The sequence below is a fragment of the Acartia tonsa genome, chromosome 6 (genome assembly GCF_053477335.1).
Source record: "Acartia tonsa isolate MP-2025a chromosome 6, ASM5347733v1, whole genome shotgun sequence".
Lineage (NCBI taxonomy): Eukaryota > Metazoa > Arthropoda > Copepoda > Calanoida > Acartiidae > Acartia > Acartia tonsa.
Window position 1 is genome coordinate 18,375,398 of NC_137265.1, and position 26,923 is coordinate 18,402,320.

The following is a 26,923-nucleotide window of genomic DNA, read 5'->3' on the forward strand; positions in this document are numbered from 1 at the left end:
CAACAATACAATAAAATTCAAAATATAATAAGGATAAAAAAGAAGAAATATGCATTTTTTTTATTCAAGAAGGGAGGAGGGGATGTTATTTGCCAAGAAACTTTAACTTAATTCATATTAAGGTCTTTGATGACAAAACCAAAATTATTTTTAAAAAAAGGAATTTCAAATTGATAATGAGCCTAAAATAAATCCTAAAATGTTTTTCTAGATTAGCCTAGGAGTAAGGGGTTCCTTGGCCTTGCATAGATATAAAGAAAATGTAAGACTTTGGAACAGCGTTGCGGAGCCGTTTCATTTTGGTGCGGCTCCGGCTCCGCGGAGCCGTCTGCGATGATGGCGGCTCCGGCTCCAGCTCCGGCCTAAAATCAAGAAAAAACCCAACATATTTTTTCCCACGTCTATTTTTGACTTTTGAAGGTTTTAAAAGTTCAATTTTTGATAAAAATGGACTTGAAAAACTTAATAGGGGCATTTGCACATGACAAAACATAGTTACCAAATTATAATTTATAAAAAAAACATCTTTATCTATCTAGTCCGGAGCCGGAGCCGTTTTTAAACGAAAATTATGGCTCCGGCTCAAGCAAAATATGGCGGCTCCACGGCACCCGTCTCCGGCTCCGAAACACTGCTAGAAACCCTAACTTCTTGGCTAGCCTAAGAAATTATTTTATTGTAAAAGCTTAGTTTTAAGCAAAGATACTGAGTTACAACGGTTGATCTAGAATTCTGATTCTGATTCTTATCACAATCATAAATATAACTTAAATAAATAACCTAAATATAACCTAAATGAGCTTTGCTTGAAAAGTATTGAATACTGATATAATCTTACATTAATTTATTTCAACAATACAAATAATATAATCATTACAAATCTGAAAAATTTTAAGATAAAGACAATTTTTTTCTAATCTTGAAATAGGATTTAAAGTTCATTTTGCTTTACAAGAAAATCTAAAAAAGAAACACAAGACAAAATTCATTGTATTAGTCTCTGATCATTTCTGGGTCTTCTGGGGGAATATTAGATGGTTCCTCCCCCTGCTCTGGCCCATGCTGTACTTGTTGTTGATCAGGCGGAGGCTTTCCTGACTGCACTATGTGGATTGGGACATCACTGGCCTAAATTGCAAAAAAGTTCATTTATATTTTTATTTTTGAAAGTATGGCTGAAAATTAGTATGAAACTGTTCATAATGACGTCATACAATAGAAGAAATGACCAATGATAGGCCATGGCACAAACTTAATTACTATTGACTGGCCAGTATACATCTTAATTGACCAATGGTAGGACCAGTATGACGTCATTTTTTTATAGGCACTATCAACATTGGACTGTAAATTATACAAGTACTCATAGTACTCTAAGTTTAATAACCATCCTTTCATTTTTAGTTAGAAAACTTTAAATCTTGATTGGCTGGATTAAACTAGTTATGCTTATGGTATGATAAGACAACCAACCCTCAATACCTTTCCAATAACCTTTTAAGGTAAATCTTAGTGTTACTAGCGGCTTCGCCCCTAGCCTCTAGGGGCTTTGCCCCAAGAGGTTTGATCAAACCACTATTTTAATTTTTAAAAGAAAAAAGAAAATTTTTTTTTTTGGGGGGGGGGATTTTTCATTTTTTGGGGGGGTTGAAGGTGTCCCATCCCCCAAGAAAATAGTTATAAACCTTCCCGGGACCTATGAGAAGCTACCCTGTAAAGGAGAACCCGATCGGTTCAGCGGTTAGCGAGATCCTTCGCTACAAACAAACAGACAAACAAACAAACAGACAGACAGACAGACAGACAAACAAACAGACAGACAGACATCGTTCTACTTTGTTTTATAGATAATTGTCTAACAAACCTGATTAACAAGATCACTAACACTTCGTCGTTGTTTCATAGCAGATCTGGCACTACGAACCCGAGCCTGAACAAATACATAAACAATTTTCAGTAGGGGTGCATATTTATATTAGCTAAGGATACAATTTACAGCATTTACACATTTAACATAGATAAGATTGAGGGGAAAGATTGAAGTCGACCCTACATTATTAATTTTATTTTTAAAACGAACAAAATTTATTCTTAGAATGGATTTAGCACCCTCCCCAAAAATAGTATTAAACTTTCCTTAGACCTATTAGAAGCTTCTCACACAGACATCCTGTTATTTTTTTAAAATGATAAAATCACTTTATGACTGTGTTTTTACAAATGCAAAATATTCTTTTCTACTTATTTTTCTTGTTAATTTACTGAATACTAAATTTAAAATCTCTTACTTTGACTTCAGATTCTAGTTCCTTATTGCTACGCACAGCTGCGGCTGTTCTCGGTGGCTCTGTTGGGATGGGTACTGTTGGCTCACCCTTACGGGATGGTGTTGACCGCTGACCACGGCTCTGACCTCCCCCTCTTTCAATTGCATCCAGCTTCTAAAATTTTAAAAAGTTATAACCATGGGAAAAACTTTATCTTTCACATTTATCAACTATTAGATATATGTATTGCAAACACTTTATACCAGCATCAGCAAAGTGCAAGCGCACCTAACATAGAATATTGTAATTAATAAGGCTAAGATTATTATTAAAATTATTACTATTTAAATATGTACAGTGTACACTACATATTTCTAATATAAGTAGGGCCATTTTTTGTTTACGTGATGCTAATGGTCATTTAGGCCTGTAATGCTGCAGTGCAATAAAACGAGGCGAGCAGTTATTGCACAGGAAATAAATTACAATTACAAGGTTCTTCTATCTAAAAAAAAGATCTTTAAGGACACAGAACATTAAGGTTTAAAATGTTGTAAAGTACCCCCAAAAAATTAAATGTCTCTAAACTTCTAGATTTTACTATTCTTTGCAGATGCATTATGCAGTATGGCTATGCTAGGTTTAGTCTCAATTAGCTTATTGTTTGTATTTGCTTATCTAATAAAATGTCTACTTCGTTGCATATCGACTTCCTTGTTTTATTTCTATATTTACTCACATTTGTATGAAGCAATAAAAAACTTGTTTAAAAGTTTAAAAGATTTTTTTGTGTAATTAGCAGGGAGGAGAAGGAAAATAGTTATTTCTTTCATCGTATTATAAACAGCTTTCCGCGGATATAGAATGTACAATTATGAGATTAAAACAAGTTTTTTTTAGCCACGAGGTAACGAAGGCACGGGCTAAAAAAACTGGTTTTAATCTTATGATTGTACATTTTTATATTCGTAGAAAGCTGGATATAACACGATGCTAGACATAGTTTTTTCGTATGGATGAGAACCGGTTCCTATCCACCGGAATCGAATGAATACGAGAATAGTTATTTCTCGTATCGTATTATAAACGGCTTTCCGCGGATATAGAATGGATGAGAACCGGTTCCTATCCACCGGATTCGAATGAATACGAGAAAAGATTTTTTTGTGTTTATAATTAGCAGGGAGGGGAAGGAAAAATACTGTTGAATTTTCTTCAACATTTATTTCCTTGAAAATTATTGAAAAAAGGTAGAATTTCTCATTATAAAGGCAAAGGTAGATTGATTTATTTTTCATTGTTCTTTCCATGTTTGTGTAATAGTTTTTGTATGCGTAATTTTGTAAATAAAACAGACACTATTTAACCACACACTGAGTTTAACAATGATTACCGCTAGGATTTAGACAAATCTATTTTTTATCAATCATTAAATTATTATTTAAGAGTTAAAAAGATGTATGTCTGTCTGTGTTCTTGTGGAGAAAAATATTTTTTTTTATGTTAATGGTTCTAATTAACACCCCCAAGAGGTTTAATCAAACCAAATTTTCGTATTTTAGATTTAAAAGAAATATTTGTAAGAAAAAAATTTTGGGGGGGGGGAATTTTTTTTTTTTGGGGGGGTGGGGGGTAGTCGACCCCACTATTTTGATTTTAGTTTTAAAAAGAAAAAAGAATTTTTTTTTGGGGGGGGGGTATTTTTCATTTATTTTGGGGGTTGGGGGTTTCCCACCACCCAAGAAAATAGTTATGAACCTTCCTGGGACCTATGAGAAGCTACCCTGCAAAGGAGAACCCGATCGGTTCAGCGGTTAGCGAGATCCTTCACTACAAACAAACAGACAGACATCGTTCTACTTTGTATTATAGATGATACAAATATGTAAGACTTAGGAAACCCCTAATCCAAGAATAGCCCAAGATTTTTTACATTCCTTCAATATGAAAACAAACCAAAATGTTTTGATAAATCCATGGTCCTATCCCTGTATTCCTGATTTGTAGAGAATGTGTACCTAAACAGACAAAACCTCATTCTATTATTCTAATTAACATTCTTTCAAAATTACAGTTTCTTCTCTTTCAATTATTTTAATTTGAGCTCATCTAATTTTTTTTTGATGGCCGCACAGTTTTCTAGAAAATTCTTGTTTCTTCAAACTTTGCATATATTCAAAATTGCAATTTGAAGCAACTCGATAACTTGCTTATAATCGTCATAAATTTTTCATTCAAACTATTTAAGTAATGTTTTTTTTAGTTTTAACATTGCTAATTATCTTTTACATATAAATAATATTTTAATATTATTATCATTCAGCAAATTTTTTGTTAAAAATAAGAACCTAGTTTTATATAAAATTTGAAGTGTAAGGTATTCAAAAAATATTTTTCTGGATAATTTGTATTTTAAGTAACAAATATAGTAGCTTAGACTTAATAACAATGACAGTAACATTAATTTCCTGTTTATTTTTATTACTAAAATATGACATTATTAAAAACTAGCGGAGCAATTTCTCTTGGTAGGATGGTAAAGAAGTAATAAACCTTCCCAGAACCTATTAGAAGCTATATTGTAAAGAAGAACCATTTCTATTCAGCGTTTAGCGAGACCCTTCGGTGTAGACAGACATTCTGTTACTTTTATACAAGGATATCCACACTTTCTTATTTAAGTTTACTTTTCCTTTTACAAGATCCATTATTACAATAGGCCTATATGACGTCATAGACTAATTTATAGAGCAGTCTCTCCGCTGAAAATAATTGAACTAAATACTTGTGTGTTAGTTTAGCCCCCACAGAGATATTACACAAATACCCCCACTATACATTACATACATAAGTTCATACACACACACACACACACACACACACACACACATACATTCACACATACAACACACACACACACACACAAACATAATTACGCATAGGGTGTCCACTAATAAAAAATGTTAGATTTAATTAAGCATGAAATAAATGTTAAACCAGAGCTGGATCTTTAAATCATTTCGTAAAATGCGCCGCTGTGATTGGCTGAAATTCTGCGCAGGGTGATTTAGCGCACCATTGAAATGATTTAAAGATCCAGCTCAGAATTCTGCATCCGCGATATGATTCGCAGCTGCTTTTATTACCCTTTCAAAACGATTATCATCATTTTATGTTATTTTTTGGAATAACCATCTTTGCAGCCATCACATAATGCTTATAAGCCGCCACAACAAAAGAATGTTATCTGCAAGTAAAAAAATAAAAAAAGGAGACCATCCAGACAACCTGCAGTCTTTTAAGATCTATAATTTTCTAAATTAGCTTTTTAAGTAGACCCTGAAATATATATTCAAATTATTTTAAGGGAATGACGACAATAAAAATTTCCATAATTCTTCAATCCTAAGTCAATAATTATTAAAAAGTAGTTGCCAATAGATTTATTACCCTAGATAATCAGTCAGACACAATCATATAGTTGGATTGTTTATACTCTGGTTTCACATTTGTGATGCTGTGAGTATTGGTGCAAAAAATATGACGTAACAAAAAAAATAGCCAATGAGAGGCCGTTATTGACCAATGGTAAAATTTATAGTGGCCTCTCATTGGCTAATTTTTTTTGTTACGTCATATTATTACAGCATCCACATTTGTTCAATTAAAGATGGCTTCCTATATTATAATACCTTCTTGTAAAGGAATTTATGAAAATTTATTTCTCCGTATAGTTGTCCTAACACTGTATTCTGAACGTATTTAATATGTTTCTGCAACTTTTATGCAATGCAGTGCAATGTAAAGCATGAAATGATGTAAATGCATATAATAAATTTGATGTATAATATTACCTAATTTTTATGGGAATAATTGTAAGAAAAAAAGTTTTTTTACTTGTGCTGGTGTGAAAAGATATATTTAAATTACTAATTTTAAATTTTTTTTAGAGTATAATATTACAGGGCAACTTTAAATTATTCAAATAAATAAGTTTATTTTGCATTACAAATTCACCTATCTAAAGGGTGTGCAAAAAAATTGCGGACCTTTTTAAAATCTAGACTGCGCGGCTTGTGTTAATAGTAGAAAAACGTTATGCATACCATTAGAACCGCTATGAAGTCTATTTTTTAGAAATATAAAAACGATTCCTGTGCTACGTATAGTTTAGGAGCGATGTGGTAAAATGTCTCAACTGCCTTAAAACTTGACTGGCGAGTAAATCATTAAAGATTAAAGTATATAAAAAAATATGTACATTTTTAAAATTCAAATTGCGCGGCTTGTGTTAATAGTAGAAAAACGTCATGCGTACCATTAGAACCGCTATGAAGTCTTTTTTGTGGAAATATAAGAACCATTACTGTGCTACTTATAGTTTAGGAGCTACGTAGAAGAATGTCCAAACTGACTTAAAACTTGAATTGAGAGTAAATCATTAAAGATAAAAAAAATTGTGTGCAAAACTGTGAACATTTTTAAAATTCAAACTGCTCGGCTTGTGTGAATAGTAGAAAAATGCTATGTATATCGTTAGAACCGTCATAAGCTCTATTTTTGGGAAATATAAGTACGATTTTTGTTCTATTTTTAGTTTAGGAGCTGTATTAATAAATATGAGAAAAGTGAAAATATTTAATCTTTAATGATTTACTCGCAAGTTAAGTTTTAATTCAGTTGTGACATTCTACCACATAGCTCATAAATTATACGTAGCACAGGAATCGTTTTTATATTTCCAAAAAATAGACTTTATAGCGGTTCTAATGGTATGCATAACGTTTTTCTACTATTAACACAAGCTGAGCAATTAGAATTTTAAAAATGTACGTATTTTTATATGCATACCCTTTAATTTAATCTTTAATGATTTACTCGCAAGTCAAGTTTTAAGGCAGTTGGGACATTTTACCACATCGCTCCTAAACTATTTGGGGGGGGGGGGGAATTTTTTTCCAGGAGCGATTTCTCTTAAGAGGGTGGCGGTACCCTCCCCCAAAATAGTTATAAACCTTCCCGGGACCTATGAGAAGCTACCCTGTTAAGGAGAATCCGATCGGTTCAGCGGTTAGCGAGATCCTTTGGTACAAATACACAGACAGACAAAGATACAAAGAGACATCCTGTTACTTTAGTATAAGGATTAATCAATCTTTTAATGATTTCATAATATTTTTTTTCTTCAATTTAGTAATATTATATAACATTTTTCTTGTAAAATTTTAAATTTTAATATAAAAATTATCCTTAGAATATTAAATCTCCTTTTCTGGACTATATATGAAAAAGGAACATTTAAGTCAGCTTTTGTCCTGTAAAAAAGTTTTTAAAAATTTAACCATTTCGATAGAATTAGTAAGCATAATATTTTGTTTACCTGTTTCTCATTTTGAAGAGAGACAGATAGTGTATATCCAATGTTAGCTGCTAAAATACTGGCACCACGTAGAATCTCAGGATCTACATCCAATCCTGAAATTAATATAATGTTAGCTGCTAAAATACTAGAACCATGTAGAGTCTCAGGATCTACATCTAATCCTGAAATTAATTTAATGTTAGCTGCTAAAATACTAGAACCACGTAGAGTCTCAGGATCTACATCTAATCCTGAAATTAATTTAATGTTAGCTGCTAAAATACTAGAACCACGTAGAGTCTCAGGATCTACATCTAATCCTGAAATTAATTTAATGTTAGCTGCTAAAATACTAGAACCACGTAGAGTCTCAGGATCTACATCTAATCCTGAAATCAATTTAATTTTAGCTGCTAAAATACTAGAACCACGTAGAGTCTCAGGATCTACATCTAATCCTGAAATCAATTTAATTTTAGCTGCTAAAATACTAGAACCACGTAGAGTCTCAGGATCTACATCCAATCCTGAAATTAATTTAATGTTAGCTGCTAAAATACTAGAACCATGTAGAGTCTCAGGATCTACATCTAATCCTGAAATTAATTTAATGTTAGCTGCTAAAATACTAGAACCACGTAGAGTCTCAGGATCTACATCTAATCCTGAAATTAATTTAATGTTAGCTGCTAAAATACTAGAACCACGTAGAGTCTCAGGATCTACATCTAATCCTGAAATTAATTTAATGTTAGCTGCTAAAATACTAGAACCACGTAGAGTATCAGGATCTACATCTAATCCTGAAATCAATTTAATTTTAGCTGCTAAAATACTGGCACCACTAAGAATCTCAGGATCTACATCTAATCCTGAAATTAATTTAATGTTAGCTGCTAAAATACTAGAACCACGTAGAGTCTCAGGATCTACATCTAATCCTGAAATTAATTTAATGTTAGCTGCTAAAATACTAGAACCACGTAGAGTCTCAGGATCTACATCTAATCCTGAAATTAATTCAATGTTAGCTGCTAAAATACTGGCACCACGTAGAGTCTCAGGATCTACATCTAATCCTGAAATCAATTTAATTTTAGCTGCTAAAATACTGGCACCACTAAGAATCTCAGGATCTACATCTAATCCTGAAATTAATTTAATGATAGCTGCTAAAGTACTAGCACCACGTAGAATCCCAGGATCTACATATAATCCTGAAATTTATTTAATTTTAGCTGCTAAAATACTGGCACCACGTAGAATCTCAGGATCTACATCTAATCCTGAAATTAATTTAATGATAGCTGCTAAAATACTGGCACCACGTAGAATCTCAGGATCTACATCTAATCCTGAAATTAATGTAATGATAGCTGCTAAAATACTGGCACCACGTAGAATCTCAGGATCTACATCTAATCCTGAAATTAATTTAATGATAGCTGCTAAAATACTGGCACCACATAGAGTCTCAGGATCTACATCTAATCCTGAAATTAATTTAATGATAGCTGCTAAAATACTGGCACCACGTAGAGTCTCAGGATCTACATCTAATCCTGAAATTAATTTAATGATAGCTGCTAAAATACTGGCATTACGTAGAATCTCAGGATCTACATCTAATCAAGAAATTTCTTGTAAGTTGGCTTAACAACTTTGGGGACTTTTTTGCATAATGATTGAGAAAGGAAAATATAGCCATTTTCTTTTATTGAATTCATTATAAGAAAATTATACTTATATGAAGGTTATGTCAGAGTTTGGCAATAGAGGGAAAATAAGAAAACTCAAGAATCATGCAATATCAAGCCAAGCTGGTAAATTTGGTTAAAGTAACTTCCTTATTATCCTTTACACAGATTACAAGTTTGGTGGAAAAGTTTGAACACTGTTAGTTTGTACAACCCAATCAGTCCAAAGCCCCCCCCTCCCCCTCCCTCCCCTCGCCCCAGCCCTGGATGAACTGGAAAATGTGACACAATCCTATTATATAAAGTAGCAAGCTGTTTTGTCTGTAGCTAAGGATCTCGCTAACCGCTGAACCGAAATGGGTCTCCTTTACAGCGTAGCTTCTTACAAGTCCCAGAAAGGTTTTTTACTGTTTTCGGAAAAGGTATGTCCACCATCCAAAGAGAAATCGCCCCTAGAACAATTCCCTCCCCACCCCCAAAAAGTAAAGGGTAGACCTCCTCCATTCTCACAAGTTTCCCTAGAGGTCTCTAGGGGCGTAGCCGCTAGTAAGGCATATACTAAATAAATATAAGAGAGCTAAACAAGAAATTTATTGAAATATTAATGTGTCTACAAAGGTCAACAAGGAGGTTTAAATTTAAAAATGTTTATAGAGATGCTACGCTTCTAAAATTGCATAAAAATGTAAAGTTATTAAATAAGAAAATATACAAACAAATTGTAATATCTGTTTGAAATCAACGAATGGAAAGTATTACGCTAATCCAATCGAAGCCACTCTATACTAAAATAGTAGGTATATATGTAAATTTATGCATTGCAGGGATCTTAAGGGATAAGACAATTGACGATAAATTGATATACAGCATTAATTAGGATAGACTAAATTACCTCGTCTGTAAATTTAAATTATTGATTTAAACGTTTGGACACTAATTGTCGATATTCAATAAAAGTACCTAAACTTCTTGATTAAGTGAATAGGATAACGTAGTTTCAAAACTTTGGGTACCAGGGTAATTTACAGCTCAATGTCCCTTCCCTCCCTGATATAATTTTTTCATAACTGTCCAATAAGATCTCGTAAATATCGCAACAGTCTTCATGACATTGTCCTTGTTTAAAAATTATCAACTGTCTTGCGCTTCACTGACAATTATTATCACTTAAATTTGATGGTTTATTTGTAAAACAGAGAAAATGACTAAGAAGCAAAGAAGATGAAACGTGAAAGTTTAGCCATTACTGGTGGCTAGGCTAGTATTACTTTGTGTCCAGATGACTAGTAGGTCTATTAGTTGCTTCGCCAATAACCTGAAGTTAATTCAGCCAAGAGGTTAGCCTAATATGGACTGATACGAAACTTCCCTGAAAATGGTGGAAGTACTGGCGAAGTAGTTTACAAGATCTTAATGAAAACACAAACAAACGAGGCCAATTACATCCAATCAGTGGCGTACACAACATTACAGCAGGGGTGAAAAACATTAGTGGGTGCAAAAAGTGGAAGGCAGGTCTAATAAATATCAAATTTAGGTTGGTGTTGACACCCCTCTACAAACTCTTAGTAGCGGAGCCTTTAAAATTATAAAAGAGTAAATAAACGGTCAATCATAAAGATAGACAGAGAAAGAAGGAAAAGCCTAACATTACATAAGGACATAGGTACAATCACGTATAGAGTGGCTTCGCTACAAAAATATAAATCTGTACTAAATCTTTATTTTAATCTTTTGCTGTTTTCAAAGTTATCTTTTTTTATTGATCAAAACAATTAAGTGCAATTATTACATAAAAATGAAAAAAAAAATGTTTTTCAAAATTTTCAAATTTTACTAATTTCAAGTGGTTAGATTATAGAGCTCTATTTGGAGTAGGTTAGCCCCGTAGACTACAGAGTTTTTTTTTCTGTCTATGATTAAAGAAATTTTGTCCAATTTTTGTATAATATTGTCTTATTATTCTTATAGCGGCTACGCCCCTAGAGACCTTTAGTGGCACTTTAAATGTGTCTTTGTTGCGTTCAAGTCTCTACGATTTTTTGTTATTTCTCTTGTGAGGGTGGTGGTACCATCCCCCAAAATAGTTATAAACCTTCCCGGGACCTATGAGAAGTCACCCAGTTAAGGAGAATCCGATCGGTTCAACGGTTAGCGTATCCTTCGGTACAAACATACAAACACACAGATAGACATCTTGTTACTTTATTATAAAGATTAGCTAGTGTCAATTGCTTCTCGGCTCTCAGTTTTCGAAGAGGGAGAGAGGTTCAGTGGTTAGCGAGTTCTTAAATAACTACCATAATTTTTAAAATCATAATACAAAGTATATAATAAGATAACGTTTTTTTTAAATATTAGCTTCGCTTCTAAGGATGTTTTTATTCTTTTTTCCCTAGTTTTCCTTATATGTTAGAATATGTCCTTGATTAGATATATATTTTGTTCAGGCTTTCAATCAAATTAACTGGACAAAGTAATCAATTAATGGGGAATAGTTATTTATAGCATCGTATTATAGACAGCTTTCCGCGGATGGAAATTATAGGATTAATTATAGTTTTGTTAGATCCAAGGAGGCTAACAAAACTGTTATTAATTTATTATTTTCATTTTATTATTCATGGAAAATTGTCTATACAACAATACAAAAAATTATGTATGTATGGCTCAGAACCGGTTCTAATCCAGCGGATTTTAATCGGTTTCAAAGCCATACTTTGAAGAGAAAAAAAACATTAATACCTGGAATTTCCCGAAGTTTTTCAACACGGCTCTCAAATTCCTGAATAAATTAGGAATAAATCATTTCATATAAAAAATTTATCTACTCGTTTCAAAGTGATATCTGACAAAATAAGAGCTTGATCTTGGCACGTTTAAAAAGTGGCAAGTGAACACAGAATCCTTCCTCCGAATATGTATGTATATACTGACCTAAACAGCCTAAAGTTAAAAACAAAAACTACCCCTAACCCATAACTTCAAGATATAACGGGGAGTACAGTGCTCGACTAGGCACTTAAAGGTAAAACCACCGTTTATTCTTATTTTAAGGAAAAACAATAAAAATAATTATGTAGGCATTTGAATTAATTTTAAAAAGCTCTTAAAATACAATAAAAAACTGTTAATACATATGTTTTGCTAAAATTACAACCTCCCCAATCTCTCTCTCTCTCTCTCTCTCTCTCTCTCTCTCTCTCTCTCTCTCTCTCTCTCTCTCTCTCTCTCTCTCTCTCTCTCTCTCTCTCTCTCTCTCCCTCTCTCTCTCTGTCTCTCTCTCTCTCTCACACACACACTCTCTCTCTCTCTCTCTCTCTCTCTCTCTCTCTCTCTCTCTCTCTCTCTCTCTCTCTCTCTCTCTCTCTCTCTCTCTCTCTCTCTCTCTCTCTCTCTCTCTCTCTCTCTCTCTCTCCCTCTCTCTCTCTGTCTCTCTCTCTCTCTCACACACACACTCTCTCTCCCTTCAGCATGGGGCCAATTATGAAGTTATTTAAGTTTTGATAGACAAGAAAACAACATTTATATGCCATATCACACTGAGCCGTAAAGAACATTAATTGGACAGACTTACATTTTTATAGAGTTCCTAATTTTGTAAAAAAAAAAAAAAAAAAAAATACTTTATGTGCAATGACTTTTTAATTACACCAACTGTACGATTAGGATATATGTCCGAATGTTCTTCAGGTCCGTAAAAATTTAATTTTGGTGGATTTTAAATCAAATAATATACACACAAACCGAAAAGAGCCCCGAGCAAAAATATTAAAATATATGATTATATATTTGACCTTCCATTATGACTTTAAAACTGAATAATACTATAAAAATCACAGAATTAATTAGTAGGCTCGGGCCATCGGTCAATATGGGCCAACAAAAATAAAATTAATTTTAATATTCTTATTTTACTATCCGCCGAAACCTGTCTATAATAATGATGCTAAAATAATACTTATCTTCTAATGTTTCTTAGAATACCTAATTGTTTTTCTTTTATTTTTTTAACTTGTTAATGTATTTTTGCCTCTATTGTAGCATAGTGCAACAGACATAGAAATATTTATAAACACATGGGAGAATTATTTCATAATAACCTCCTCATAGAAACTGTTATCTTAGGTTTTTTTTATAAGTAGAGAAGCTACTCTAAAAGTATAATTGTCTCTCCGTCTATAACATACATTCGAGGGAAACGTGAATTTCGTGGCTGCTATTTTTAAAGATTATAGATTTTTAAGTGAAGTTTCTCCTATTCAATGATCATCTACTCTATAAATTAGTTAGTTTGTCAGTCTGTCTACAATGCTCTAGAGAACATGAAATTTCGAAATTGGTATAGGTAATTCTCTTTTGTGCTCTAGAAGATAGATGGTTGAATACCTTTAGCTGAAACTATATATTTGTAATGAGATAGATAGATAATATTTACCTTTAGTTGTCTTGCAGCTGAAACTATATCTTTATAATTAGATAGATAGATAGTATTTACCTTTAGTTGTCTTGCAGCTGAAACTATATCTTTATAATTAGATAGATAGATAATATTTACCTTCAGTTGTCTTGCAGCTGAAACTATATCTTTATAATTAGATAGATAGATAATATTTACTTTTAGTTGTCTTGCAGCTGAAACTGTATTTTTATAGTTAGATAGCTAGATAATATTTACATTTAGTTGTCTTGCAGCTGAAACTATATCTTTATAGTTAGATAGATAGATAATATTTACCTTTAGTTGTCTTGCAGCTGAAACAACATCTTTATGATTAGATAGGTAGATAGCAAAGTTTAGAACAACCCCAGGGTCTCGCTGATCCAAAGCAATAGCCTATAAAGATAATAGTATGAACAAGACTTGCACTGAAAATCTACTTTGGTCTATCTGTCTGTTCGCATGTCTTTAAGTCCTTTTCAATATCGAACTAAAGCGGTTTCCATGATCCTTTGATCCAATCTCCGAAGAATTATAAAGCTGCAAGTAAAGATTATGCAGTATTCATAGTTTACCTGTTCATAAGCAGCCGTGGCATTCTCAGCATCCTCGAGGTTATCCAGAGCTATAGCCATCAACATGAAGGTCTGACCACGGCTGGGCCGCAGGTTTATAGACGCTGCTCAAATTGATAACACCATTGAATATTTATAAAAGATTTTGTTTGGATTTCTGTATACCCCTTAAAAAAGAATCTCCCCCCCCCCCTTTCTTTTTTTCCCCGTTACCAACCTTCCCTGTATCATCTAAGTCTGCGCCCCAAGATTCTAAGAGCAGAGCAACTAGTAGTTCCAAACACGATTGTGTTTAATAATTTAAGTTTATTTTTTAATATTTGTTGTTAATTTCCTGATAAGAAATGAAAAGCAGAAGCGTACTGTTCCATTGTCAAGTGAACAAGACCTAAAATCAGAATCAATTAATACTCTAACTAAAACATGAAATCAATTGAAAATGATAATTATAACATTCTACTTACTCGAAACTTTGGAATCAATTTGGCCTATAATTACATGGCATAATGATCGAATCTAGAATCTAGAGGGTAGAATCTCAAAAAGAAACACAGCCCATATTTTCTGTATTTTTTTTGGATAAATGATAATTAATAGGAAAAGAAAAAAATGTTGTCCTTTCATTTACAAAATGCCATAGCCCTATCACTGACAAATTATGCGTTATCTAATCCATCAGAAATATGAAGTGTTACGCAAAAATATGAAGTGTGGCGCAAAGATTTTCCTGGAATCAAATCTTGTTTCAAGCAAAACAAAGCAGAAGCAATAAAAAAGAAATTCTTATACTTTGTCTTGTGAAGATTAAAGTCCCTACACAGATTATGACGTCATACGATAAAATAACCAATGAGAGGCCAGCATAAATTTTACCATCGGTCAATTACAGTGTATATTGTCCTCGCATTGGCTATTCTATCGTATGACGTCATAATCTGTGGAGGGACTTCTTGCCTTGTTATTCTCTTAGTTGTTAGAGGCGAAAGTACTCTATAAATAAAACGTCCGTCTGTTCTTCTGATAGAAACCACAAGGAAAAAATAATACTTTTTCGGCTGCTTATCAAAATAGAGAGCTAGCATTTTTTTTTAAAAAACGATTCCCTGACCTATGAGTGCCATGAGAGGAGAATCATATTGGTCCAACGAGATCCTATGGAACAAATAAATAGACAGACACCCTGTTCTTATTATATGAGGTTTTTACAAATGTTTTAAGATGTGTAAATATATTTCATTACAAAACTTAATTTCAAGATTGCCCTTTCAAGCTGTATAGAATAGACAGATAGACAAAGAAAAATGGGAACAAAAACCGGGGGAAATACAAGGATCTTAAGGGAAAGACAATGAACGATAAATTGTAGCACATCCTATGACTTTGATAAACCCTTCTGTCAATTAAATCTATCTTTGGAATTTAGATTCTTAAGGTTTGTTTAACCCAGCTTCTACAAACAATGAAATTAGTTCGGAAAAAATCACGAAACCTATACGTGTTTTTTCAGCTGTCGTCGGGGGGGGGGGGTGGAGGGGGCAACACATCGTAAAATTGACGAACTCTCCATTTGCCCCCCAAATATTATTTTAGATTTATTACGCTTGTTGGTTATACCTTATTCCTGTGTTTAACCCAATTAAGATCAAATGTAATTTCTTAAAGTTTTTAAAACTTTGGGGGTCTGCAAAATTTTCTAATTTCCTCTCTCCCTGGGGAAGTAAGTTTATAGTTCAAATTATTATGTAAAGTTATTTAGTCCAATTTCAAATACATTCAAGATGCGTGTAATCGTCCTTGTTAAAATAAAATAAACTTTTTATCTTTTGTAAACATATAAATAATATAAAAAAAACTCTATTCTTGCTTTATACATATAATTATGCATATTTTTATATTTTTATAATTTCACCCAATAATGCGCTCAACAGCTACAAACATTTACCATGAAACGAGGTGATAACTAAACTTACCCAGATTATACAGAATCTTCCAATCAAAAGGTGCCAGATAGTTGGCCCTCTTCAAACATGATATACTCGCTACAAACTTCTTCTTTCCGAAGAAGCACATTCCTAAATAAGTAAAATTATATCTTTTGGTTGGAGGATATTATCAAAAAGAGAAAAAATGACACATTAGTTTTGACTTTATTTTTGCTTTAATATAAAGCTTAAATTTGATTTTGGGTAAATAATGTCTTTTAATAAGTAGTTTTCTATACAAAAACTAAAGAAAAAGATTAATATACCAAATCGGTTCAGATTCAGAAGTTAGCAAGATCCTTCGGTACAGACAGACAGACAAACACAAACAAAGACAGGATTCCTGTTACTTTTTGATAATGATAGATAGATAGATATATAGATAGATAGATAGATAGATAGATAGATAGATAGATAGATAGATAGATAGATAGATAGATAGATAGATAGATAGATAGATAGATAGATAGATAGATAGATAGATAGATAGATAGATAGATAGATAGATAGATAGATAGATAGATAGATAGATAGATAGATAGATAGATAGATAGATAGACAGGATTCCTGTTACTTTTTGATATTGATATACCTATATTATTCCAGAGTGGAGCAGATTCTGGAATATTATGAGAAGCAAGCTTGTATTTTGACAAGGCAACGTCGTAATCCTTAATGAGAAGAAAGAAATTAATGCTTTTGTAAATAATTGAAAGGTTTCGTGATTTTACTACAAAACAATGTTTTTATTTTCGTCACATATTTAATGTTCGACAACACACAAAGTTTAAGTTTTAAGCAAGTTTAATGCATATGCCTATACCCTAATTAACTGGCGGCTTTAGACTTTTTGATCCGCAGCTGCTTTTTAGTAGCTTTTTAGCACCTTTTCTTGGTTATGTCTGGTCCTTACTTCTAATATTTTAAAAAGTTTTTGACGTCTAATAATTATTGTATAATGTATGCATAATATCTAGGGATATGTAACCATTGATTGTCATTCATTTAGCTACAAGAACTACCTGGCTGTTCTAATGTTCAAATATAACCTGATGATACTACATCATGGTATTACCTAGCTAATCTTAGGTCCAAATCTTACCTGATGAGATTGCATCATAGAACCAGCTGCCAGGATTACCTGGCTGTTCTAAGGTTTAAAATTACCTGGTGGGACTGCATCATGGATCCAGCTGCCAGGATTACCTGGCTGTTCTAAGGTTCAAAATTACCTGGTGGGACTGCATCATGGATCCAGCTGCCAGGATTGCTTTGCTGTTCTTAGGATCAAATGCTAATGCTGTTCCCAGATGTTCAAAAGCAGCCTTCACAAATATGAAGGTAATAGGCTAAGTTAAAGTAAGCGTGGCTAGTCTCAGGATACCGGTAAAGTTTTCTGAGTGATAGCTATAATATTGATATTGCCCCTAACTAAAAGGACAATTTTTTTGTTTGTATTGCATATAAACAATTTGTATTTTGTTTTCCCAAGAAACAGAGATTTATTCACAAAACTAAACATAATTACTAAAGACTTCTAAAGATAAATTCCATATTATGTAGACTTCAATATTCAAAGAAAATATGGAGAAAATATATCATATAAAAAGTCCTAGCGGCTTCGCCCTAAGAGGATTGATCAAACTATTTTTTCGTATTTTAGATTTAAAAGAAAAATTTCCCCCAAGAAAATTTCAATAAATTTTTTTTTTTTTTGGGGGGGGGGGGTTTGGGGTGTCCCACCACCAAAGAAAATAGTTATGAACCTTCCCGGGACCTATTAGAAGCTACCCTGTAAATAAGAACCCGATCGGTTCAGCGGTTAGCGAGATCCTTTGCTACAAACAAATAGACATAAATCGTTCTACTTAGTATTATAGATTGTAACTTTCTTTTAGGTTAGGTTATGTAATGTTTCGAAGAGCCCGGAAGTGCTATGCTATTTCCCGCAGGTTCAGGATCTGTCATGATCCGTCATAGTGTAGAATACCTGATGGTTTCCAGTCTGAATGTAGAGAAGACCAAGAGTTGTGTTCAAGTCTCCATGTTCAGGAAAAGCACTAATTATTGGAACAGTTACTTGTGAAAAACATTATGAAATTAGAATAAATAATCTGTTCTCATAATTACTTTTTAAACTGCCAAAAAAGTTGAAAGCAGAAGAGCTGTGAGATATATCCCATATAAGATAATTTTGGTTAAAATTGATTTAACACATGAGAAATTGAAAGTCAAATTAGTCATTATAAATTATTATGAGTAATGAGATCCAAGCTATATAGAACATTTAGCTTCTTATTAAGGTTTTTTGTCAATTTTTCCATAACTACTGAACTATATGAGTTCTCAATTTCGGAAATATTAAGATATTTTCCTTGGGATGGTTTTAGGCTATTTTTCTGCAAATCCTTCCCCTTTTGAATAATAAAAACATTGATGTTAGGGTTGCATCTGCTAGTAAATTATAAAATAATACAAAATTTCTTACTGTACAGCTTGTTTATAGACCTCCAGGGCAGATTGAATATCAGAGTTGTAGAGATGAACTTTTCCCAGCACTATGTAGGTCTCCTCGTGTTTACTCTCATTTAATGCACTCCTGAGATGGGTTTTTGAGAAAGAATGCCGCGTTTTTTCGACATTTTTTTAGAACCTACTGTGTCCAAACGTTTAATTAATAATTAATATCTACAGAAGGAGTAATTTTGTTTACCATCAATAGGTATGCACATTTATTTATTGCTCGTTGCTTATCCTTTCAGATCTTAAAACTAACGTAATCAATATTTTAATAGGTTTTTTTATTTTGTGTATTTCAAGTGTAGCATTTCTTCAAAATCATGCCATGTAAGTAGGTGAAAAAATATTTCCAGCCAATGGTAGTTTACCTTAGTAATTGAATAGCCTGGTCCCATTCTTTCAGATAAGTATAGCATACTCCAAGATTATGGTATATCTCCCAGTCACCAGAATCTATTCTACTCTCTGCCTGTCTGAAAATAATAGGTTAAGTATAGCATACTCCAAGATTATAGTATATCTCCCAGTCTTCAGAATCTATTCTACTGCCTGTCCGGAAATAATATGATAAGTATAGCATACTCCAAGATTATAGTATATCTCCCAGTCACCAGAATCTATTCTACTCTCTGCCTGTCTGGAAATAATATGATAAGTATAGCATACTCCAAGATTATGGTATATTTCCCAGTCACCAGAATCTATTCTACTCTCTGCCTGTCTGGAAATAATATGATAAGTATAGCATACTCCAAGATTATGGTATATCTCCCAGTCTCCAGAATCTATTCTACTCTCTGCCTGTCTGGAAATAATATGATAAGTATAACATACTCCAAGATTGTGGTATTTCTCCCAGTCTCCAAAATCTATTCTACTCTCTGCCTGTCTGGAAATAATATGATTATTATAGCATACTCCAAGATTATGATATATCTCCCAGTCACCAGAATCTATTCTACTCTCTGCCTGTCTGGAAATAATATGATAAGTATAGCATACTCCAAGATTATGGTATATTTCCCAGTCACCAGAATCTATTCTACTCTCTGCCTGTCTGGAAATAATATGATAAGTGTAGCATACTCCAAGATTATATTATATCTCCCAGTCTCCAGAATCTATTCTACTCTCTGCCTGTCTGGAAATAATATGATTATTATAGCATACTCCAAGATTATGGTATATCTCCCAGTCACCAGAATCTATTCTACTCTCTGCCTGTCTGGAAATAATATGATTATTATAGCATACTCCAAGATTATGGTATATCTCCCAGTCTCCAGAATCTATTCTACTCTCTGCCTGTCTGGAAATAATATGATTATTATAGCATACTCCAAGATTATGGTATATCTCCCAGTCACCAGAATCTATTCTACTCTCTGGCTGTCTGGAAATAATATGATAAGTATAGCATACTCCAAGATTATGGTATATCTCCCAGTCTCCAGAATCTATTCTACTCTCTGCCTGTCTGGAAATAATATGATTATTATAGCATACTCCAAGATTATGGTATATCTCCCAGTCACCAGAATCTATTCTACTCTCTGCCTGTCTGGAAATAATATGATAAGTATAGCATACTCCAAGATTATGGTATATCTCCCAGTCTCCAGAATCTATTCTACTCTCTGCCTGTCTGGAAATAATATGATTATTATAGCATACTCCAAGATTATGGTATATCTTCCAGTCACCAGAATCTTTTATACTCTCTGCCTGTCTGGAAATAATATGATTATTATAGCATACTCCAAGATTATGATATATCTCCCAGTCACCAGAATCTATTCTACTCTCTGCCTGTCTGGAAATAATATGATAAGTGTAGCATACTCCAAGATTATAGTATATCTCCCAGTCTCCAGAATCTATTCTACTCTCTGCCTGTCTGGAAATAATATGATTATTATAGCATACTCCAAGATTATGGTATATTTCCCAGTCACCAGAATCTATTCTACTCTCTGCCTGTCTGAAAATAATAGGTTAAGTATAGCATACTCCAAGATTATAGTATATCTCCCAGTCTTCAGAATCTATTCTACTGCCTGTCCGGAAATAATATGATAAGTATAGCATACTCCAAGATTATAGTATATCTCCCAGTCACCAGAATCTATTCTACTCTCTGCCTGTCTGGAAATAATATGATAAGTATAGCATACTCCAAGATTATGGTATATTTCCCAGTCACCAGAATCTATTCTACTCTCTGCCTGTCTGGAAATAATATGATAAGTATAGCATACTCCAAGATTATGGTATATCTCCCAGTCACCAGAATCTATTCTACTCTCTGCCTGTCTGGAAATAATATGATAAGTATAGCATACTCCAAGATTATGGTATATCTTCCAGTCACCAGAATCTATTCTACTCTCTGCCTGTCTGGAAATAATATGATAAGTGTAGCATACTCCAAGATTATGGTATATCTTCCAGTCACCAGAATCTATTCTACTCTCTGCCTGTCTGGAAATAATATGATAAGTATAGCATACTCCAAGATTATGGTATATCTCCCAGTCACCAGAATCTATTCTACTCTCTGCCTGTCTGGAAATAATATGATAAGTATAGCATACTCCAAGATTATGGTATATCTCCCAGTCACCAGAATCTATTCTACTCTCTGCCTGTCTGGAAATAATATGATAAGTATAGCATACTCCATGATTATGGTATATCTCCCAGTCACCAGAATCTATTCTACTCTCTGCCTGTCTGGAAATAATAAGATAAGTATAGCATACTCCAAGATTATGGTATATCTCCCAGTCACCAGAATCTATTCTACTCTCTGCCTGTCTGGAAATAATATGATAAGTATAACATACTCCATGATTATGGTATATCTCCCAGTCACCAGAATCTATTCTACTCTCTGCCTGTCTGGAAATAATAAGATAAGTATAACATACTCCAAGATTATGGTATATCTCCCAGTCTCCAGAATCTATTCTACTCTCTGCCTGTCTGGAAATAATATGATAAGTATAACATACTACAAGATTATGGTATATCTCCAAGTCTCCAGAATCTATTCTACTCTCTGCCTGTCTAGAAATAATATGATAAGTATAGCATACTCCAAGATTGTGGTATATCTCCCAGTCACCAGAATCTATTCTACTCTCTGCCTGTCTGGAAATAATATGATAAGTATAACATACTCCAAGATAATGGTATATCTCCCAGTCACCAGAATCTATTCTACTCTCTGCCTGTCTGGAAATAATATGATAAGTATAACATACTCCAAGATTATGGTATATCTCCCAGTCACCAGAATCTATTCTACTCTCTGCCTGTCTGGAAATAATAAGATAAGTATAACATACTCCAAGATTATGGTATATCTCCCAGTCACCAGAATCTAATCTACTGCCTGTCTGGAAATGAACCGAGTTCTCTTTTTAAAAGCGAAGCTTTTCTATAATTAGGGTCGGTCCGTCCGTCCGTACGTCCATCCGAGATAGATAGCTTTTATTCGTTAATTTAGGCATGTTAGAATAGTCTTTTCGACTTTGCATGATGATTCCTCTAGTAGTTAGGTACGATTTAGAAAGCGTAGCAACTCTATAATTATTAGCAGAATGTCCGTACGTCCATTTTAAACATGTTGATTTTTCTACTCTTTTAACAACAAATTTTTATGTGATCTAAATATCCGTTTGATCGGATTTTTGGTATATTGATTCCTGGGACAACAAAGAACAATATTATAAGTAAAGCCACTCTATAATCAAGTCCTAAGAATGTAAGTATGTCCATTATCCTGTATCAAGCAGTTTTTCAACAAATTTACTTACAATTTTGCTTCGACTCTTATACTTTTATATTCTGATTATTCAGTTCAGACACTATACAAGTGTTTATGTCCGTTTGTCCTACCGTTTCAGTGCTTCGCTTTTATGGATGTTGTCATCCTTGTTTAAGTTAAACCCACATAGCTTCTTTAGTGGTTTTAAGCTATATTTTCTTCTATACCCTCTGCATATTTAAATATAGAGACTCTACAGATCCATAAGTTGAGCACAAAAATGATATATGACGGACGGACAAGTGAGTTAAGACATCGTAAAAATAGATATATTATGAATAATATGTGATATGTATAGAACTAGAAAACCTTTTTAAAACAGACATATTTGGTTTTTTTTGTAGCATGAACGACTGACAGACTTAGTAAAATATGTACTGGATGCTCTTACTTAGCCAAAAAAAATCAACAGTTTATCTTAAAAAGCAGCCTAGAAGATCACATATTCCCCATAGCAGACAAAAACAATTGAATTATAGAGTAGCTTTAAAAAAGAATGTATGAAAATCTTACCTATAAGCCTCAATAGCTAGCCTATGTCTGCCGAGAAGAAACAGAGATCTTGCCATTTGTTTGATATTATCAGCTGAACTTGGGTTTAGCACATTACACACCTAAATGATAAAAAGTAGAACGATGTCTTTCCGTCTGAAACTTAAGATATCAGTACTTGCTAAACTAATTGGGATCTATTCTTCAGGGAAACATAGCAACTGGTCTCTTGGTGGTTTTATGCTATTTTATTCTATAGTCCTTCGGTGGTTTTAAGTTATTTTCTTTTATTAAATAAATTACTAAAGTATTTTGTCAGAAGCTTAAGATTTCAATGTCTAATGAACTGATTAAGTTCATTCTTTTGGATAAGCTTTACTTATGTTCCATTATAGTTTCAGGCTATTTTATTTATTAGATTTAAGTCATCAATGGTTTAAGGCTATTTCTGGCTGCCTCCTTTGCAGAGTCTGTAGGTGCTTGGGGCGCATCGGCTAGTGTAATATAAAGTACGGTTTATAAAATTTCACAAATAAATCATAAGTCTTTATCTATTTCACTATTTTAAAAAAATCCCAATATTTTCAAATGTAAACCGAATATATTTACAACTAATGGACATATAAATTTTAATACCAATTTTATGCCAACACAAAGAAGAGTGAAGTTTGTATCAGGTTATTTAGTGTTATTTGACTAAAATCTTAAAATGGCCATATCTGGGAAGAAGGGACGGCTAGGATTTTGTTCTCAACTGATTCTAACTACTACTAGGTCCTATTTGAACGCCCAATTGTCCGAATGTTTGGGACATTTTTTTTAATATAAAGTTCGGTTGAGGAGGGGTGTGCCAAGATACAATATAGCAGAAGGTATGTGTAGAGTAGTTTCACTTAAAAAATAAGAGTATTGTAAACAAAGAGTAATAATTTTAAATTCTTACTTGAAACTGCTCAAGTGATTCCTGGATTTTTCCCTCTTGTCTTAATATCAATCCTAAAATCAATAAAGTAAACCATTCTACAAAAATTCCACACTTTTAGATTGAATGTGTCCATTTATTAAAAAAAGATTAATAAATAAAAAATCTTTGAAAATTTCGTTGCAATTTTTTTAAAAATTACCACGAAATCTTTAACACTATTTTAAACGAAAATTTACCTAGAACATAATTAGCATATTCACACATGTTATGAGTCTCTCTTAGTTGAAGCTGGATAACCTCTTTACATTTCTAAAATATACAAAAGATTTTTAGAAGTAAAAAAGTTATCTAACACCCTTTTTTTCTTAAAAGTCAATAAAAAAAAATTTCACATAAGAATTTTAAAAGTAATCAGCTTATCGATCTGAAAATATTAAAAATAAAGGCAATTTAAAATTGAAGATACTATTGTGTGTAAAATTTTTAATTGTTGGTCAAGTGGTAACCCCTTCCCCCCCCCCCCCTCCACATGCAAGAATCATTTTTAACAAATCCTATATGTCGACATAATTTACACATTAAAATTGTATGGCAACATTCAGATTAAGGACGTCCAAGACTTTTTAAGCTGGTAATAGTGTCTCAAAATAGTTGACAAATGTTAAAGGAATATCCCGATTACCAGCTTCAGATTTTTTATTGACCATCATGCTCAGATAATCCTCATCCCCCTCCCCCCTTGAAGGTTTCTGATTTAGAAACATGGCTTACCTGAAATTCTTTCCTGATATAATGTAGATGAATAAGCCAGTTTCTTCTCTCTAGCGTGTGAAGCTCAGGTGCTTTCTTGGTACGATTCTTAGCCCTGAATTATAAATTCTTTTTAGGGTCTATAAATAAAGTAACTGACTTAATTTCCAAAATTAATGCCATTAATTTAAAGTATAGAAAAGTTTATTTTTGTAGCCAACTAATCAAATTCAAAAGAAGTCCCAAAATTTTTGAGCCAACGAATAAGATAAAGCGGTTAACAAACATTAGGTATTAGAGCAATTTACATCTATGGTCTAAAATAGTGTTACGTCAAATGTTTTGTTAAGATCAAACTGTAGTATATAATTAGAGGTATACCAATTTATGAAATTGTTTCACCTTTTTTGAAATATACCTTCATGCTTTTTTTAGTTTATTAAATTACTAGCGGCTACGCCTCTAGAGGCTTGTGGTTAAGGGCATTTGTGGGGGATGAATCGATGCTCTAAATCTAATATTAGCTTTGATATTCACTATACGTATGGAAAATAATTTATTCAAATTAATAACTAATAAACAGTACAATTCTTACCTTTTTGGACTTGATGAGGTAGGTGTTCTAAAATAAAATATTTTTTCACATATACGTTACATTTTAGTAAATGCCTTTTTTTTAAACAATTCAGACTGAAAAAAAAATTCAACTAGGACTAATGCTTTTTATACTTGATTATAAGTTAAGAATAATTGTTTCTCGTATTCATTCGAATCCGGTGGATAGAAACCGGTTCTCATCCATACGAAAAAACTATGTCTAGCATCGTATTATATCCAGTTTTTCTACGAATATAGAAATGTACAATCAAAAGATTAAAACCAGTTTTTTTAGTCCGTGCATTCGGCATCTCGGGGCTAAAAAGAAATAGTTTTAATCTTATGATTGTACATTCTATATCCGCGGAAAGCCGTTTATAATACGATGAAAGAATAACTATTATTTGTCAAATTCTAAAAACAATAACCGGAAAAAGACTTAATGAGCATGAGGAAGATAATTGACTTTTAGAGTGGCTTCGATACTTTATATCTGAAAGGTTATTGTGGTAATGAAGTTTAGCTCTTAGGGGGAGGGGACGTTGGGCTGTTTATTGCAATATTGCCCAAAGTTTTATAATAACGTTGGGTTAACAATTTTGGGGACTTTTATTGAATTTTAATTGGTTGTTTCATTAAATTGAGTGTCCGAACGTTTCAACTACATCAATTTATCAGCCATTGTCTTATCCCTTTAGATCACTGCGTTTAGTTTACCTTGTTTGTCCATTTATAATTGATTGTGACGGTTCATCTGGTAACATCGACATTTTTATCTTCTATAATATCAATCAAACATAAATAAAATCTGCAAAAATAAATTAACAAGGATGACAACATCCATACACAAAAGCTCCAGTACAAACAGACATTGACAAATATAATTTGTAAGAACGCATTCTATATTTAACTATATATAGATTCATAGAAGTCTAAAAAAATATGTATAAGTAAGTTCTCACTAAATTTAATAGAAAAAAATTTACTTTTATGAATCACTTTATTGTAGCAAGTTTATATTTGTAATAAATGTAATATTTACATTTATTAAAGTATATTATTTTTAAAAATATTGTTTTTTATTATAAAATATCTAACAAAATATTGTATTAATAAAAAGGTAGAAAGCTAAACTAAAATATTTGCCTACCAAAACCACTGAGTAAAACTACCTGTTCCTTTATGTAGAAAGCAGTTACAAATACTGTCTCTCTCTCTCTCTCTCTTTATTATTCTTGTAGGTATGGTTATTACTTGAAATAGGAAAGCAGTATTTTTGGCTTATAGAAGAAGACTTTTAAATACATTTTTTCAACATATATTTTATTATTTTCTTAAGAAGATTACAAATCTTATAAAATGCTTTAATTTCTTAAAGAAAAATAAGATTTAAACAAGTAAAAGTATAGATGCTGAAAGATCAGTTAAGAAATAAAAATTTTTGTACTAACCAGAATATTTTTAGATGGTTATTTAGTACTAG

The 26,923-nt window shown here is 32.6% G+C and overlaps 1 protein-coding gene across 1 annotated transcript; it reads right to left on the minus strand.

The window, feature by feature from the left end:
• Positions 1–829: 829 nt before the first annotated feature.
• BBS4 (Bardet-Biedl syndrome 4) lies at positions 830–26,250 on the minus strand. The gene is made up of 20 exons (XM_080165579.1): positions 26,158–26,250; positions 25,439–25,465; positions 24,865–24,958; positions 24,330–24,402; positions 24,112–24,164; positions 23,190–23,290; positions 19,213–19,317; positions 18,813–18,923; positions 18,315–18,384; positions 17,557–17,649; positions 16,917–16,995; positions 16,313–16,414; positions 14,677–14,730; positions 14,343–14,446; positions 14,065–14,163; positions 12,072–12,111; positions 7,648–7,742; positions 2,289–2,441; positions 1,865–1,930; positions 830–1,128 (listed from the first exon to the last, which is right to left on the minus strand). The coding sequence occupies exons 1-20, from the start codon at positions 26,208–26,210 to the stop codon at positions 994–996; spliced, it is 1,707 nt and encodes a 568-aa protein (XP_080021705.1). The 5' UTR covers positions 26,211–26,250; the 3' UTR covers positions 830–993.
• Between the last annotated feature and the right edge of the window lie 673 nt (positions 26,251–26,923).